We start from the raw sequence: 16,969 nt of genomic DNA, 5'->3' as shown, positions 1-16,969 counted from the left end.
GAGATGAAAAATATTCCCATGAAAGCTGAGAAGGTCTTCAATCATAGTGACTGGATCTGTATGGAATGTTCACTGGAGCACCTGGACTGGGTCCTATTATGTTGAATTGGATTATGGCTTTATACAACCACCCTCAGGCTCCTATACCATTGAACAACTCACTCTCACAATTCGTAAACATAGAAAATGGTACCAGAGAAGGTTATTCCCTAGTTCTTCTATTTTTTATAATGAGAATCTCTTGCTAGGGGATTAGGTACTATGAGGGTACAGGAAGGGGATGTGGGACACATTACATATGTATCAGAATATTTCATAATGCCAGCTACAGATGGCAGTGCACCGTCACTACTGACAACTGCAACATGTGAGGATCCACCGCAATACTAGCTACAGGTGTTAGGTGGCAGTGCACCGGCTACACTGACAACTGCACATTCTTTTTCACTTACTGCAATCAGCAAGGTCAGTTAGGACTTAGTATGCACCATTTATAAGACCCTCACTCCTACCAATCTTTGCATTTGTGTAAAGTTGGAATTTTATCTGCTTCGAGACTCTTATTTTGTTTGCCTGTTTATCAACTTTGGCTTTTTTCACTCATGATTATACATTCTCCAACCCACCGACTTTAGACTCGGATGTCTTTTGTTCTGGTTTATCTCCACTAATACCAGTGAGGGCACAAGCTATGGTCTGGGCAAAAGCCTAAGGTGCCTGATTGTATGGGGCACCCAAATGACATTTGCCTGATTGTAATCCCTTAGATTGTACGCTCCTCTGAGCAGGGCCATCTCTCCTCCTGTTTCCACCACTTCTAACTCTGCTCTCCAGCTACTTAGCCCTCCTCCTCAAAGGTCCTCCACCCCACGTCCACTTTCGCTCCCTCCTCCCCCCTGGGGTTCTCCCTGTCTTCCGCGCCCCCCTTCTTGGGCCCCGTCGTTTTCGGATCCTCCCTCCCCCTTCCCCGCCCTCTCTAGCTGTGCATTGAGCGTACTGAGTTGCTGTGTTTACTGTACTGTGCTGTCTCCCATTGTATTGTGATTTTGTTTGTCTCTGTACGGCACTGCGGATGCCTTGTAGCGCCTTATAAATAAATATTAATAATAATAATAATAATTGTATTGGGCGGCAAACATCCATTTCTGTCAGAGCTGGTTTAAGGTGGGGAGAGCCATATCCCGTCTATCATATGCAGCATTGACTCTGTTGACTGTCCTCCATATCTGTGTGACTCACACTGTGACATAGACATGCAGGACAGATGGACAACTCTGTTCTATCAGGCACTCAGCTGGCTCTAACGAACTACTAAAGAAAAAAAAGTGGTTTTACTTATTGTTACAAGCTTTGATCCAACATTAATGTAAGTTTCATTTCAGTTAGTTCCTCTTAATTTTATTTATTTTTATCTGTTTTTATCAATGAGATCAGAAACTTGCTAGGCCAGATGTTTATACAGGAAACGTCAGAGCTTAGTGTATATCCTCAGGTTTTCTTCGTCGTGCCTCAAGACAGCACAGGGTGATGATCCCAGTGCCTGTAGTGTCACCTAGAGGTTTAGACTATAATCTACTGGTAACTAAATTCAGTGTTATGTAAACTTTATGTTTCCTACTTCTTAAATTGTTTAAATGCTTCTTGTATGCATAGTGTAATGTGCGGGTTCTCCTTATTAATTCTTGCATGTTTTCAAAGAATGGCATTGTTGTAATACTGGAAGAACAAAGCTATGGTAACTATATGGACCTGGTTGATCTCATAGCTAATGTTTTGTTTCCTTGCTCCTAGTACATTTTAAGGTGACTTTTTAAACAATATTTCTAAAGGTACAAAAAATTGTTTGCCTCACAGGCAATCATGCTGTTCTTAATGGCACTGAACACACCTCATTCTTTCAAAGTTCTATCACCGATCCCTGCCAACAACAGATTATAGCAGTGGTTCCCAAACTGTGCGCCTCTGCTCCCTGGGGTGCTGTGGTGATCTCAAAGGGGTGCTGCGGCCAGGGCCGGTGGTAAGCAAGGCAGAGGACTGCTTGGTAATTATTTTGGCTTAGGGGGGGCCTTGAAAAAATGATGAGCACCCTAAGGGTGCCTCCACCTGAGAAAGTTTGGGATCCACTGGATTATAGGCATTTACAGAAGGCAGGATGTACAACCCCTTTACAAATGCAACATGTTTTGTTATCTGTTTAAAATTTACACCACAGATATTTGTTTGTTATACATGTTATAATTTAATCCTTGTAAGTCTTTGATTCACATGTATATTTATTTCTTCAGTCTTTGATTGTTCGCTGATGAATCACTTGCAGATGACACAGAACTTCATAGTTACCGACTGTCAAGACGAAGATGAGGAACCATCAGAGGTTTTGCGTTCTTAAATATTCCCATATATCAGGTCTAGCAATCACTGATTGAATGAGGAACACATTATTCCAAGCTTTGGTTGGGCCATTACAGCTGTCCTAAATGACTCAGTTTGTTTCCACTGGTGTCAACATTGTTAGGTGGATGTGTGTCAGAATTTGTAGGGTACTGGAGATTGTCTTTGGTTATTGTTACAGCTGTCCATTTAGACAGGTAGTTGGGCAACCAATTTGCTCATTTTAGGTTGCTAGGATTGTGGTCCCAAAACAACATTTGCTACCTAAACATATGTTATTGTGTGCAGTCATAATTGAGTTACGCCAGATGCTCGGCCAGGTGTATGCTCAAATTAGACACAGATCTTGATTATTGGGGACCAGGCTGGCTCTGCATGTGTACTAGCAGCTTAAGTGTAAGGTTTACATACACACAGGAAAAAATAGGTCATGTTATGATGCAGGGCAAATTTAAAAAAAAAAATATGTGTATCTTTGCTGGGGTTTTTTTGAACAATTATTCATCTGTATTATAACATTTAAAGAAAAGCATCAACTCACAATTCTTTACTAATATGCTGCCTGAAAGTCTCATTCGATCTTGCTTCCACTCTGGCTCAGTGAATGAATACTGTTGTTAATGCCTCCTGATAGGATAAAATCATCCTGTGGTGTGTTTGCTTCAGATATACCTTAGTGTGTTATGGCAGTCTGGACTTCTCGCTGTCGCATATTACATATCAGGTGACTGCTCCATTCACTTCATGCCAGATACTCCAGATACTGAACAGTTACAGCTGCTTAGCAGAGGTAGGTGGAAAATACGTTTCATTACTAGACTCCTCTCAAAATCTTCTCCATTACTTATTTGCATGTTACTCCTAGCCTGTTCTCACTTTACTTCTCTTGTGATCATTAGGACTGTTTAATATCTCATCGCTCCGCTAGTATTTGTGCAATGAAGCGGTTCTGAAGGGTTGATTTCTCATTAGTAAAATGTTTCACAGTGGAATGATGAACATAATCAGAAAAGGCAAACTTAGCAATTTACATACAGTCTTGTCCCTATTTAAATGCAGACTAGTTGATCAACATCAACTGTGGAACATTCTTAAAAAGAAAGAACGCACCGGAGAGCTCAGCAACACCAAAAGACCCGGAAGACCACAGAAAACAACTGTTGTGGATGACAGAAGAATTTTTTCCCTGGTGAAGAAACAGTTGGCCAAATCAAGAACACTCTCCAGGAGTTAGGTGTATATGTGTTAAAGTCAACAATCAAGAGAAGACTTCACAAGAGTGAATATAGAGGGTTCACCACAAGATGTAAACCATTTGTGAGCCACAAAAACAGCAAGACCAGATTAGAGTTTGCCAAACAACATCTAAAAAAGCCATTACAGTTCTGGAACAACATCCTATGGACATATGAGACAAAGATCAACTTGTACCAGAGTGATGGGAAGAGAAGAGTGTGGAGAAGGAAAGGAACTGTTCATGATCCAAAACATACCACCTTATCAGTGAAGCATGGTGGTGGTAGTGTCATGACGTGGGCATGTATGGCTGCCAATGGAACTGGTTCCCTTGTATTTATTGATGATGTGACTGCTGACAAAAGCAGCAGGATGAATTCTGAAGTGTTTCGGGCAATATTATCTGCTCATATTCAGTCAATTGCTTCAGAACTCATTGGACGGCGCTTCACAGTGCAGATGGACAATGATCTGAAGCATACTGCAAAAGCAACCAAAGAGATTTTTAAGGCTAACAAATGAAATGTTATGCAATGGCCATGTCAATCACCTGACCTGAATCTGATTGAGCTGCATTTCACTTGATGAGGACAAAACTGAAGGAAAAATGCCTCAAGAACAAGCAGGAACTGAAGACATTTGCAGTAGAGGCCTGGCAGAGCATCACCAGGGATGAAACCCAGCGTCTGGTGATGTCTATGCGTTCCAGAATTCAGGCTGTAATTGACTGCAAAGGATTTGCAACAAAGTATTAAAAAGTGAAAGTTTTATGTAGTTTAGTTTGTCCCATTACTTTTGGTCCCTTAAAAAGTGGGAGGCACATATAGAAACCGTTGTACTTCCTACACCGTTCACCTGATTTGGATGTAAATATCCTCAAATTAAAGCTGAAAGTCTGCAGTTAAAGCACATCTTGTTAGTTTAATTTCAAATCCATTGTGGTGATGTATAGAGCCCAAAATATGAGAATTGTGTCGATGTCCCAATATTTATGGACTTGACTGTATGTCTCATTTCAGCACAAGTCTCTGATAGCTGTCCCAGCCAAGTGGTTCTCTCTTGGGAGTAACCATCATTATGACAAATTAATCTTAAACATATTTCTGTATTTACTAGCCTGACAAAACCAATATCCCAGTTTATATCTGCATACTTTAAATTACCCATAATGAGGACTGGACTTGCATTAATAATTGTATTGTATTACAATCTGTTATGCTTGTTGAAGAACTCCAATCAGTACTTAAATCACGTATTTGTTGCCATGTATATCTCTACCTGTAATGCCTCTGCATTGCCACCTTCCTTAGTGATATCTTTTTGCAATTTTGATTATAAACATTATTTTTCATATAGAGCAAACTTCTCCGCTTTTCCTATTTTTTCTATTGTTTCTAAATGCTATTTTCTTCTATAATCATTGCCTAGTCACAAGTATTGACTACAGTTTGCCTAGACTTATTGTTATACATTCCAATGTGGAACACTTTCAAATTGAGTCATTTCAAGCAAGTTGATGAGGTCTGAGCGCATCTAGGTTTTCTGTAAAACATATACTTAGTAAACCAAACTTAGATATCACAGGGCTCTCGTTTGATTTGATTTTCCATTGGATTTATATCTTGTTATGCACCCTAATATCGGTGATTCTTAAGCTTTTGAGAAAATGTACAATTAATGATACTGCATATTTAAGCTATTTGCAATACCTTTCTACTCATTTTTTTAATTCCTTATATTGTATCCACAATCTCATCCCTTTCCCTTTCTAGTGATTGCTGATTTGCAGCCAAGATGTATTGTGACCAGTGCAAAGCAAGAACAGAATTTCTCTGACTTTCTTCGGACCTTGAGTGAATTAAATTACCTAAAAGCCCTGCTTTAATTTTCCCTCTTCCTTTTTATCTTATATCATGAATCTTCTCATCCCATATAATAACTTATTTTTCTTATAACATTAGTTCTGTCATCAAAAAACTGAATTCCTTATTTAAATTACCCAGCAATATCCTCTACTTATAACTCCTTCAACCTCCACTGACGTGTTATCTTCTTCTAGACTCTGCTCCAGATGGAGAAGCTGATGGGAGATTCAAAGCTGAGATAGTTCTATTTCCACGTATGGACTTTGGTAATCAGTCTTAAACAGTACACTTTCTGTATCCCCTTTCCGGAAGCAAATTGTCTTTGATTATATTCTCACCACTCGTTCAGTGACACAGTGAGAACAGCAGTAATTGAGATGAGGTGCTATGTATAAGTAGAAATGCAAACAACATAGGATTATTATTTTTTTTGTGTGTAACACTGGGTGAAACTATGTTCATGCTGTGTAGCTGATTTCACTAAAATGGTAAATATGGGACTCCACCACTCTGGTTATGTCTCCTCTCTTACTATTACACTAATTTTAGCTTGGTGTTTAAGAAGAGTGGATGCAAAATCTTGTATTTTTTTTTAAATGTGTATGTTCTTTACAAATAAATATTTTTTTCATCTACATATAATCTAGCATCTTCCTTTTTAATGCCAGGTCAAGTATCTTAGGATTTGTCTTTGAGATGATCACTTTTCATTTGGAGATATTAGATTATTGGCTAACTTTGTTTCTCTGCTTCTTCCACTTCCGCCATTGATCTACAGAATATACAGATGAATCTTTATTTACATAGTTAAAGCAGCAATGCCATGAGACAATGAGATGAATATGTTTTTATGTAGTTGGTGTAAGACACATACAAATATAAGTTTCAAGTATTTGTGCTATAAAATTACTGCTACTGCAAGTTTGACAAACAACGAGCAGCACTATTATGTATAATAAAACACAGATAACTCTGAATTTTAAAAATTAAGGATAAAGTACAGTAAGTGAAAATAGGGAAAAAATCTCAAGTTGTATTTGGAAAGCTTTGCTGGCCAGAATATTGGTCTGATATCACCATAATTTTGAACTATCACAATGTACAAAAATGATCCTAGAAGTCATTATTGGGCCTGCCAGTAAATGCAATCAGCAGATGTATATAAGTTACTGGAACATTGTCACCTGTCTATCAGGTCTTCTGTTCGGTGCAGAAGCGCATATCCAGGAGCACTGTAGGTAGTGTCATACACATTATTAATAAAATTGGCACCTGAAATAAAATCCACATGCATAGGACACTATTTAAAATAAAATAATAAAACAGGCAGCAACTCCCTAAATCCTCAACCAGCCCCAGCACTAGACAGCTTTGGTTGGTTTCTGTAGTGCCTCTGTTGTGGGTGGAGATTGCAAAAACACTGTGTCCAGTCCCTCTCCCAGAGACTACATACCATGTGTTGTGGTTTTCACTGGGGATTTTCAGACCCCCCCCCCCCCTCACACACACACTCACAGACAACAATGGGACCCCAGCTGTGCCAGTATAATGGACAGAGACCCCTCATCAATTGAGATGAGCATAAAGGGCCTCATTAGGAGTTAGGAAATCCTTTTGCACAATGTAGAAATGCATTGTGCCCAAATTTTGCCACTGCACAAAATTTTCAATCGTATTTAGAATTAAATGTTTCTTACTGTGTGCCAGGAGAGGTGGTTTAGGGGTGGTCACATGAAATCAGAGTCCTGTAAGGGTATGTACATGCAAGTTCATAATTCCCTTCAAAATTTGTCATAGTTGGAGTTAAAAGTATACGTTAAATACAGTAGTTTCACATGTAAATTTTGCACCTACCTAAGACAGGCACAAGTTTGGCAGTTGATTATGAGGACTTCTCTTACTGTTAAAATAAGAAAATAAAAAATACATATATTTGTTTTTAAATGAGCCTGTATTTCCCTACAATCTATGACCACTCCCATGATACACAGACTGGGCAGTTCTCACTATCAAGAGGGAAACCTGCAACTGCAATTATAAGAGTGTTGAATGCCAGAGAAAAAGCTGCCATCTTCAGAGATAAAGCTGCCAGGGAGGAGAGTGCTATTCTGTGAAAGACAATTGGTCCAGAGGTCGTCCTTATGCAGTACAGGTACCCTAGGATGTCCAGGTGCCTGGCTTTGCTATTATATTTGCTCATGGGCCTGTTGTGGAGAGTCATTGGAGACCTCCAGAAGCCTTATTTCAAGTTACATCCAGGACTTCAGAACTAGTCTATGTCCACAGCTTGTGTGAGTCACCGTTACAACTGAACATTTTACAGTGGCCTGCCTGAACTAGAGATACTTTTATTATTATCCCAAGTAATTTGTATTACCTGTCATAGCGGGATATTTAGTACAACCAAACATCATGATGCAATGCTTGGTACTTGGTATTTAATATTGCCTGCTGCTACCCCATTTGTATGAGGTCATAGCTGTTCTTCATATTGTAATTATTATGTGCATTTATATTCAAGTTATTGCCGCCTGAGAGGGGTATTTGTTGCTGTATTGTTATCTGTTATATCATTGTATGTCAACTGCTATTTATCATTGTTTTTGAGTGCTGTAATGGCCTCATCTACAAGATTTATGTGGCTTTGTACCATGTCATTGCTGATTTGTCATGCAAAGTTATTCCATTTTTTTTCATATTTTCTACCAAGTCTTTTTATTGTTACATGGTGTGCATACTCCTAAAAACGCGATCCATCAAGGAACGTAAGTCTCATTGCGTGACGTATTTTGCGTGAAATTGCTCTGCGCATACTCACAAATGGACTTTACTCCAGTGAATATAAGTGCCTACAATTAAAGTTCAAATGACGCTTCCAACATTCTCCTATTTGAAGGGTGGAACAGGGCACCGCTTCTCCAGGGTGCCGAGACACTGCGAGCTTGGATGCCAACTTGGATTCGGGTCTGCACATCTTTTATCTCCTCTGTCACCCGGCCATAGCCTGATTAGTTGTTCCTCCCACTCATCTCTCAGGTATTTAAGGCATCTTCGTGTCCTTCAGCCTGCTCAGTTGAGGATTAGTTGGCTCCCTGCAGTTGTCAAACTTGGAAAACCAGAGTCACCAGCTCAATCTGGTAATGCAGACATCCTATGCCTGCAGTCACCTGTCAAACTTGGAAAACCAGAGTCTCCTGCTTTCCAGCTAATCTTAGATGCATGACATTTTTCAATGTTAAAACACAGTATAAATGCAGATGATTGTAAGTAAATACAGTATGATATGGTGACAGGTTAGTAATCTTGTGCCTGCATATCTTAGAATCCAAAATGTCCATGCTTTTAGTCACTTTTATATTGTCACCTTTTATGACATTTATAATAATAAAGTTGTCACCATTTATAAAACCTCTAATACATATATGATTTTATGGAGTAAGCTTCTAAAGCCTTAACAGTAAGCAACATTAATGCAACTACAGAGAAAAATAAATAGAAGATCGCACAGAATTAAATTAACCATGTTATTTATTTATTTGTTTTATATCTTATTTGTGTGTTTTTTTTTCCAGTTTACTCCAAGTGACATAATAAATGTTTGTGGCTGTAAATTGATGCTACTGCTCTATATTCAATAGTGTACCATTGGTGTCTGAACTTGAATATTTAAGCAAAAAACACAGGGCAAAGATAAAGCCACATATAGCATAGAAGCTACAAAGTGTTCCAGAGGTGTCCAGAGAAAAAATTTAAAGAGAACATATGGCCTGCAATGCTTATTTTTGAGTACGTCTCAAAAACTAATCTTGAGGTTTTTACCAGGTATTAAAATAGGTTAAATGTTAATAGAATCTATGCTTCTGCTAACAAAAACCTATCTGATATTCTAGAGTGTTCAGGGGCGCATGGAGGATTGTCGGGGGGGGTTTCTCCCCGCCGACCCAAAAAAAAAACAAACAAAAAAAAACACGAGAGAGAGCTCCGTTTCGCCAGCGCTGTCCTAAACAGCAGCCGCGGCGCTGTCTAAGAAGCGTCTGCGGCGGTGCTGTATACAATACAGCACCGCCGCGGACGCTTCTTTGACAGCGCCGCGGCTGCTGTATAGGACAGTGGCCACTTTGTTAGCGCAGGGGGGGGTTTCTAGAGACTCAGAAACCCCCCCTGCGTGCGTCACTGAGTGTTATATAGTTAGAGAGTAATGAGGAAAGTTATATTATTTTTTTTTTACTTCTTAAATTATGTTATTTGTGGACCTTTTGAGCTATGAGGTTCTGTAAAGGTTGTGATTATCCCAATAATGTTTAATAAGCTTCTGTGTTTACATTTTCTAAATAAAAAATAAATAAATTACAATAAATAATGGTATACTGTATTTCATATAAATGATTGTAAAATAGTGTTATAATGCTAAATGTACTGTTGAATATCTTTTCTGTGCTGGCTTACCATTTATACAGCACATTGCGATGCTTTAAAAAATGTAACACAAATTTCCTCATTTTTCTCTGTTATGGGAAAAATGATGTCATTACATTAGCACTGGCTTCATAGATGTGTCTCAGTGCGGTAAAGGGAGACAAACTGGAATAATTATTCTCACAGTAGTTTGTTTCTCTGTGTCATAATCAGCACTGCCCATCTGTAAGCAGAGGGTCCTCGCAGGAAATTTCTCTTCCCTGCCTTCTAACCTCACTGAACCACAGAAGATTGTACATCTTTCCTCCATCATTCCCTTTGACTGCCCTCTTATGGTGAGGACTAAGAACACTTATTTACAGAATACATGTTTTCTTTCTTCAGAAATGATTTGCTTATACCTTTCATTTATTCATTTATTTTCTAATTTGCATATTCTCATGAAATTTATTAACTTCGAAGATGACAGCTCGGATTTTAGAACAGGAAGTTTCAAATTGGGACTAATGCCAAAGATTGCGAACTGAACTATTTATTTTTTATCACAATATTATTAAATGACAGACCCATTCTTTTGAGATATACTAATGCAGTGGATTCCAAACTTTTTTAGTTCAAGGCACCCTTAGGTTTTCCAAAATGTTTTCAAGGCACCCCATAGCCAAAATAATGACCAAGTAGTCCCCCGCCTTGTTTACCACTGGCCCTGGTTGAGGCACCCCTGTGCGATCTCCAAGGCACCCCAGGGAGACTAGCGCACAGTTTGGGAACCACTGTACTAATGGATTTATAAAAATTTAGAAAATAGAAGATTGTAATATTTGTATAAATTTACATAAACACTGCTATAAAAAGTAGAAAACTCCTTGGAAAAAATATTGCTGAAAAACTTTGTAAATCATCATCATCATCACCATTTTAATAAAGCGCCACTGATTCCGCAGCGCTGTACAGAGAACTCATTCACATCAGTCCCTGCCCCATTGGAGCTTACAGTCTAAATTCCCCTAACATACACACAGACAGAGGGAGAGAGACTAGGGTCAATTTTGATAGCAGCCAATTAACCTACTAGTATGTTTTTGGAGTGTGGGAGGAAACCGGAGCACCCGGAGGAAACCCACGCAAACACAGGGAGAATATACAAACTCCACACAGATAAGGCCATGCTCGGGAATTGAACTCATGACCCCAGCGCTGTGAGGCAGAAGTGCTATTTGACCTAGACCAGCTGTTTTAAAAAGTAATTGAAACAAAAATACATAAAGAACAGAATTTTTTCAAAAACATCACTTTGGCTCATTGGCCATTTTTATGCAGTTGTCATTGTTATGGCATGATCAGGGCTTAAGGACATAATAAAATCTGAAATATATAACTTATTACTTAAACAGATACTAATGACTTTAATATATGAACTAAGTGCATGCTAGTACCTCCAGGGGATAGCTAGTTTGATCTGCATCAAAAGCTTGAATGTGCATATTTGGAGACATTTGTTGTCACCTAGGGGTATATGTATCAAGCTGAGAGTTTTCCCTGGGGTTTGAAAAACCAATCAGATTCTAGCTATCATTTATTTAGTACATTCTACAAAATGACAGCTAGAATCTGATTGGTTGCTATAGGCAACATCTCCACTTTTCAATCCCACTGGAAAACTCTCAGCTTGATACATTTTCCCCCTAGAGTGTATGTGTTCAGTTTATATGCACCCAGTCTGAAAATCTCTGTAAATCAGTCTGGGAGATATTGTTTATAGCACAATTCCACAGGGGCAATCCTTTGAAATTACCAAAGGGATAATAGCTGTACAGTAGAGTAGGTCTTTTTATTATTATTATTTATTCATATAGGAAAGCTAAAACATTAAAGAAATGTTCATATTTCCTAGTTGTATAAATTTCTGTATATAGTTATGGTCAGTACAAATAGGCCCATGACATATGTCAAGCTTAGGGATCACTTTTATAGTAAAAATATAGAAAAGATATATTGTTCCAAATAATGAATATGTCATATTTATTTTTCATATGCATTTGTGTGCTCTGTTCATTAAATGTAAAACTATATTTCTATGATGCCCTGAAAAAAATATATTTAATTTCTAAAAAGTTCCTGAAATGGTTGGGACAAAAGGGATCCCCCAGGGTAATAAACTCATCCTTTTCACCACACCTAAGTTTTTCTACCACACCTCTTTCAGTGAGGTCACAAGAAGAGGATGGATGGGGAGGAATGAGCACACCATATGGGGAAATTGTTTAATATCTGGGGATCAATGTATTATTGAGGATTTGCCCCAAAAATTACTGCCTGCCCAGCACCAGAGATCATTTAATTATGTGAGTTTTTTCTGTTTCTGCATTCTGCCTTTTATTTTAAGGAACTCATTTACATAAATATTACAGTATGTCATTTTAATATATCTTTTATACCTTAATCATTGTGACATTTTCATCATATTAAACTCCATTAAATAAAGTTCTGTCTTTGTGTTCTTAATATATTCATATGCTAGATAGTTTGGTTATTATAACACTACATATCTCTGGTTGATTTAAGTTTTGATTGTTGTGGGAAATAAGTCAAGAACTTCCTCAAGGTAGCTTTGGAATCAACTCTTAGTGGTGGCAGTTTTGAGTGTGAGATGTATTGTGTTAAGGAAAATCCTGCCTTTCATGCCTGCAATTCTTCTTATTTGTATAGATATGTGCTCTAGGGGGACTTCTAAAGTTCCTTGAACGGAGGAGGATTGGCATTGAGTTGGAGGACAGCAGTGTAGCAGTTCCAATCCTAAGCTTCAAGAAATACGTTTTGTACGTTACATATAATCATAATTGCAGATCTCTTCCTTTTTGTGTTTTTCATTGTTTTTATTAATGCAATGCTCCTTCTCAATGGGGGTGGTGTTATAAAGTGTGTGACATTTAATGGAAATAATACATTTTAGTACCCATTTGTGCAGAGAATATACCTGGTGGTAGGCAAGGGTGTTATGAAAGGGTGTTACAAAGAGGGAGAAAAGGCATATGGGAAACTTCATTATTTTCCTGGAGGCTTTTTTGAATCTTTAAGGAAAATGAGTCATGCATAGACAAGATTATTTCTTAAGATAATGGAGAAGCAAAGTACAAACGTGTTGCTCATTGCACAATTCAGTAACAACAGTTCAGTTTTATTTTACTTCAACTTGGCTATTTACAACATTTTTGTGACATTTTGTGAAAGTACTATTCGCTATATTTGTAAGGTTTTATTTTAAGCACTCTTTATAATTCAATACCACATAAAAAGACAATTTGCACACAGATTGCTCATAACAAAGCATTTTAACATTTCTCTAATATGTCTTCACTGCAAAATATAGGTAATAGACTAGTGTGTGTGTGTGTGTGTGTGTGTGTGTGTGTGTGAGAATTACATAGCTGTCATATGTTATTCCAGTGACATTCAGTACAGCACTGTCATAGTTACAAATTCTAACTGTAAAATGTAATAATAATTGTCCTATTAGACCTCTGACAAGGGATTGTTTGACAAATTTCTCTCCATCTTTCCCTGTATGTGCTGTCTGGGGCAGACTGTTCAGGAAGGATGGCTGAGACCCAGGAAACAGAGCCTAGAACATGATTTGTGTTTGTCTCCCTAAGAAGAAAGTAATTTATGTTTGTTATGTTTTTGTGACTAGGACCGATATTTTGGATATGGACCGAGATACTTTCAGGTAAGGATTGAACAAAACAGCAGATCATCATCATCATCATCATTTATTTATATAGCGCCACTAATTCCGCAGCGCTGTACAGAGAACTCATTCACATCAGTCCCTGCCCCATTGGAGCTTACAGTCTAAATTCCCTATTATAGACACACACTCACACACAGAGACAGACAGACAGAGAGGGAGAGACTAGGGTCAATTTTTTTTTTTGATTGCAGCCAATTACCCTACCAGTATGTTTTTGGAGTGTGGGAGGAAACCGGAGCACCCGGAGGAAACCCACGCAAACACAGGGAGAACATACAAACTCCACACAGATAAGGCCATGGTCGGGAATCGAACTCATGACCCCAGTGCTGTGAGGCAGACGTGCTAACCACTAGGCCACTGTGCTGCCCCAGATGCCATTATCCACATCATTTATCAGTGTATGTTGCTCAATACATCGTACAAAAACTCAAGTTATAATGGTTTTGTTGCTCCCTTGTATAACCCAAGCTACAGTAAATAATCAGTTAGTTTGAGGATTTTCTGAGCCTGCAATATTTTAAAAGGAAAACATCGTACAATGTAAGCCACACTCATAATTCACCCAAGCCATGTCTACTTCCCCTAAAGTCACATCCACATAGCCTTGAGGATGGTCAAACTCATACCATGCTAGTCATTTATCATCATCATCAACAACATTTATTTATATAGCGCCAGCAGATTCTGTAGCGCTTTACAATTAGGAACAAACAGTAATAAAACAATACTGGGTAATACATACAGAGAGGTAAGAGGGCCTGCTCGCAAGCTTACAATCTATGTGGACTATCCCACCAAACACTGGATTATTGATAGGTATGTATATACAAGACCATATATTGTGTTGTATAACCAGTATCAAGCTTATCAGCACAATTAAATCACCAGTAATAATTTAGTGGCGTGCTGTTGAACTTAATTATATATCTCTATTCTTTTCTCAGTGTTTTGCAGATATTCAAAAGTGAGGCCCACCCATCTGTGTATAAAATGTGCTCCAGTGTTAAAGAAGGACTGAGCCTGTTTGGTAATATTATGACCCAAACTTTATTCTATCTAACTTGCTTGAGATTAATGCCACAGAGATGTGAATGACCTGTAGAAACCTCATAGTAGATGTCAAATATATTGCAGCTCAGTGCTATTTGTGGCAGATTTTGGATTTGCAATATGAATGTCATGCTAAATGAAGTCGACAGATGAGGAAATTTGAGGAGCAGCAAATTATGTAGTCTTTTTTATGTTTGTATGTATATCCACACACATATTGTAATACTTTAGGTCTTCTAAATCGTTGCCAATCAAAATGGGGAGAAAACATTTTGAGGTAAGTCAAATGGCCATTGTCTTTTTAAAGATTATATTTGTCATTACGTACCTTTCACCACTGCTTTCTATCCATGTTAGACTGTGGTTTATGAGGCCTACACGGAACCAGACCGAGCTGACATGTCGACTGGATGTGATTGACTTCTTCATGACACCCCGCAACCAGGAAACCACAGACAATCTTCAGGGATGTCTGAAGAACATCAAAAATATCCCAGTGAGTCACTATGCTCTCACTGCAGGTCTTATCTGTCTTATATCACAGCATAGGTACAAAGACACTTAGGGAACCAATGGTTTGATTTTTTTTTCTCATTTAGGTGTAGGCTAGGCTACTCTCAAAGGCATGCACAATGCAACCCTTGTGTATCAATAATTAATTTTTGTCACATCAGGGTTTGAGTTTAACGCCTGCCAAAAAATAGTCCTTGTGTGTTGCTTTATACTTTATTTTAGGTATCAGGACTGCAACTAACACTTGCAGTTTTTTTTAATTATTAAGAAATTAGTTTATTTTGAATATACAGAATAAAACTAAATTAAGTGGTTCTTTATATTGGACATAACATGTTAGTTCTGCATTTTTGTGTCTATTTTTTTTTTACAAAGATTTCCAGTCTTATTCTATGTGTCTTTACATTTGAAATCACTAAAATAAGTACAAAATATTAGTATAAAATTTTCTACCTTCAATACTTAGAACATTTGGATCTTTTCTTTTTCAAGCCAACAACAAAATATTATGGAAATGCCATTGCTTCATACTTTTAAGAAGCACCTAATTTATAAATCAGAGAAAGGCATATTTTGATGAATGATCATTATTGTTGACTCTTATGCTGCCATCTATATATATACCTGATATATTTGACTTTTCTTACCTTTCTGTTTAAATATTTAATATGTTGCTCTTTTTCTTTTCTTCCATCAGCTGATATTGAAGCGCATGGCACTCTCTAACACCAAGGTGTCAGACTGGCAGGCTCTATACAAGGTAAATTAGTGCCCATTGCTGCAATTTATCTGCTTTAATCTTCTGTTTATTATTAGAGTAAATATATCATTTCTCTTTCTCTCTACTTTCATCATTTTTTATTTGCAGACAGTGTATAATGCTGTTTGTATAGGAGACATCTGCCGCTCTCTACCACAGACTGTGACTCTGTTCTCACGCATCTCTTCTGCTTTCAGCAGTGACCTACACTACATTGCCAGTGTCATTAGCAAAGTGGTTAGTATCCTATAACCATCTTCTCTCACTCAGTCCATCCACCTCTTGGTAGGCTGACACCTCACATAGTCACCCTGCCACAAGTCTTTGCTGTCTTCTTCACTGTTATGTTAATTTCTTTTATATCTATTGTTCTGGCCACCCTTTCTCAGCTTTCCTTTTTTTTTAATCCAGTTTCTTTAAAACATCCTATGGGTACACTGACGATGGGCTCTGGCGGGTCCAGGCAGAAGTTTGCACTTTAAATTTTCTTCACTAAGACTGAAACTCCTCCCCCTTTTATAGCCCCTCCATACTTTTTAAGTAGCAGCACATCACTAGGCACAGTCTGGCTAATAAGGGTCCGTCCTCTGGGCTGTGGCCACGTTCAGTGCTAGGCATTGTGGGGATGTGCAAAACCCTAGACAGCCTAGCACATCCCCCTTGGCAGCCTTTCCTCAGAGAGATTAGCCTTCCAAAACTGTCAGACAGAGGCACACCCAGCTCCTCCTCTTCTGAGGGAAGTTTTAAAATTTGTCTGATTAAAGAAGTAATCCAGAGTTAAATCCAGAGGAGAAGGATCTTTTACATTTTTTAACTATTCAGAATACCCAGGTTACCTCAGGGTCTATCAGTCTAGAGCCCAGAGCACCTCCTTCTTGACAGTCTGTCCTCACCAAAAAAAAGCTTATATTGAAATGGAACTAGTCTCACATTTACTTGACCAGCCATTTCACACAAAACCGTCTCCAGAGACACACTATTCGC

General features: G+C 38.2%; 1 protein-coding gene across 4 annotated transcripts in view; it reads left to right on the top strand.

Moving 5' to 3' along the window:
- MSH5 (mutS homolog 5) overlaps nt 1–16,969 on the top strand; it is a 48,987-nt gene that overhangs the window by 2,536 nt on the left and 29,482 nt on the right. For 2 of the 4 annotated variants that reach the window (XM_075186594.1, XM_075186598.1), the window contains exons 2-13: nt 2,286–2,374; nt 3,058–3,181; nt 5,400–5,480; nt 5,687–5,758; nt 10,122–10,243; nt 12,618–12,727; nt 13,600–13,635; nt 14,607–14,689; nt 14,944–14,989; nt 15,070–15,208; nt 15,923–15,985; nt 16,094–16,222. In XM_075186594.1, coding sequence (XP_075042695.1) covers nt 2,303–2,374; nt 3,058–3,181; nt 5,400–5,480; nt 5,687–5,758; nt 10,122–10,243; nt 12,618–12,727; nt 13,600–13,635; nt 14,607–14,689; nt 14,944–14,989; nt 15,070–15,208; nt 15,923–15,985; nt 16,094–16,222 — 1,077 coding nt within the window. In that variant the 5' untranslated portion in view covers nt 2,286–2,302. Of the gene's footprint in view, nt 1–2,285; nt 2,375–3,025; nt 3,182–5,399; nt 5,481–5,686; nt 5,759–10,121; nt 10,244–12,617; nt 12,728–13,599; nt 13,636–14,606; nt 14,690–14,943; nt 14,990–15,069; nt 15,209–15,922; nt 15,986–16,093; nt 16,223–16,969 lie in introns of those variants that run through there. The other 2 variants (XM_075186597.1, XM_075186596.1) reach the window with 2 other exon arrangements.

This window comes from Mixophyes fleayi, chromosome 9 (genome assembly GCF_038048845.1).
Source record: "Mixophyes fleayi isolate aMixFle1 chromosome 9, aMixFle1.hap1, whole genome shotgun sequence".
Taxonomy (NCBI): Eukaryota; Metazoa; Chordata; class Amphibia; order Anura; family Limnodynastidae; genus Mixophyes; species Mixophyes fleayi.
This window is presented reverse-complemented; position numbering and strand designations above follow the sequence as displayed.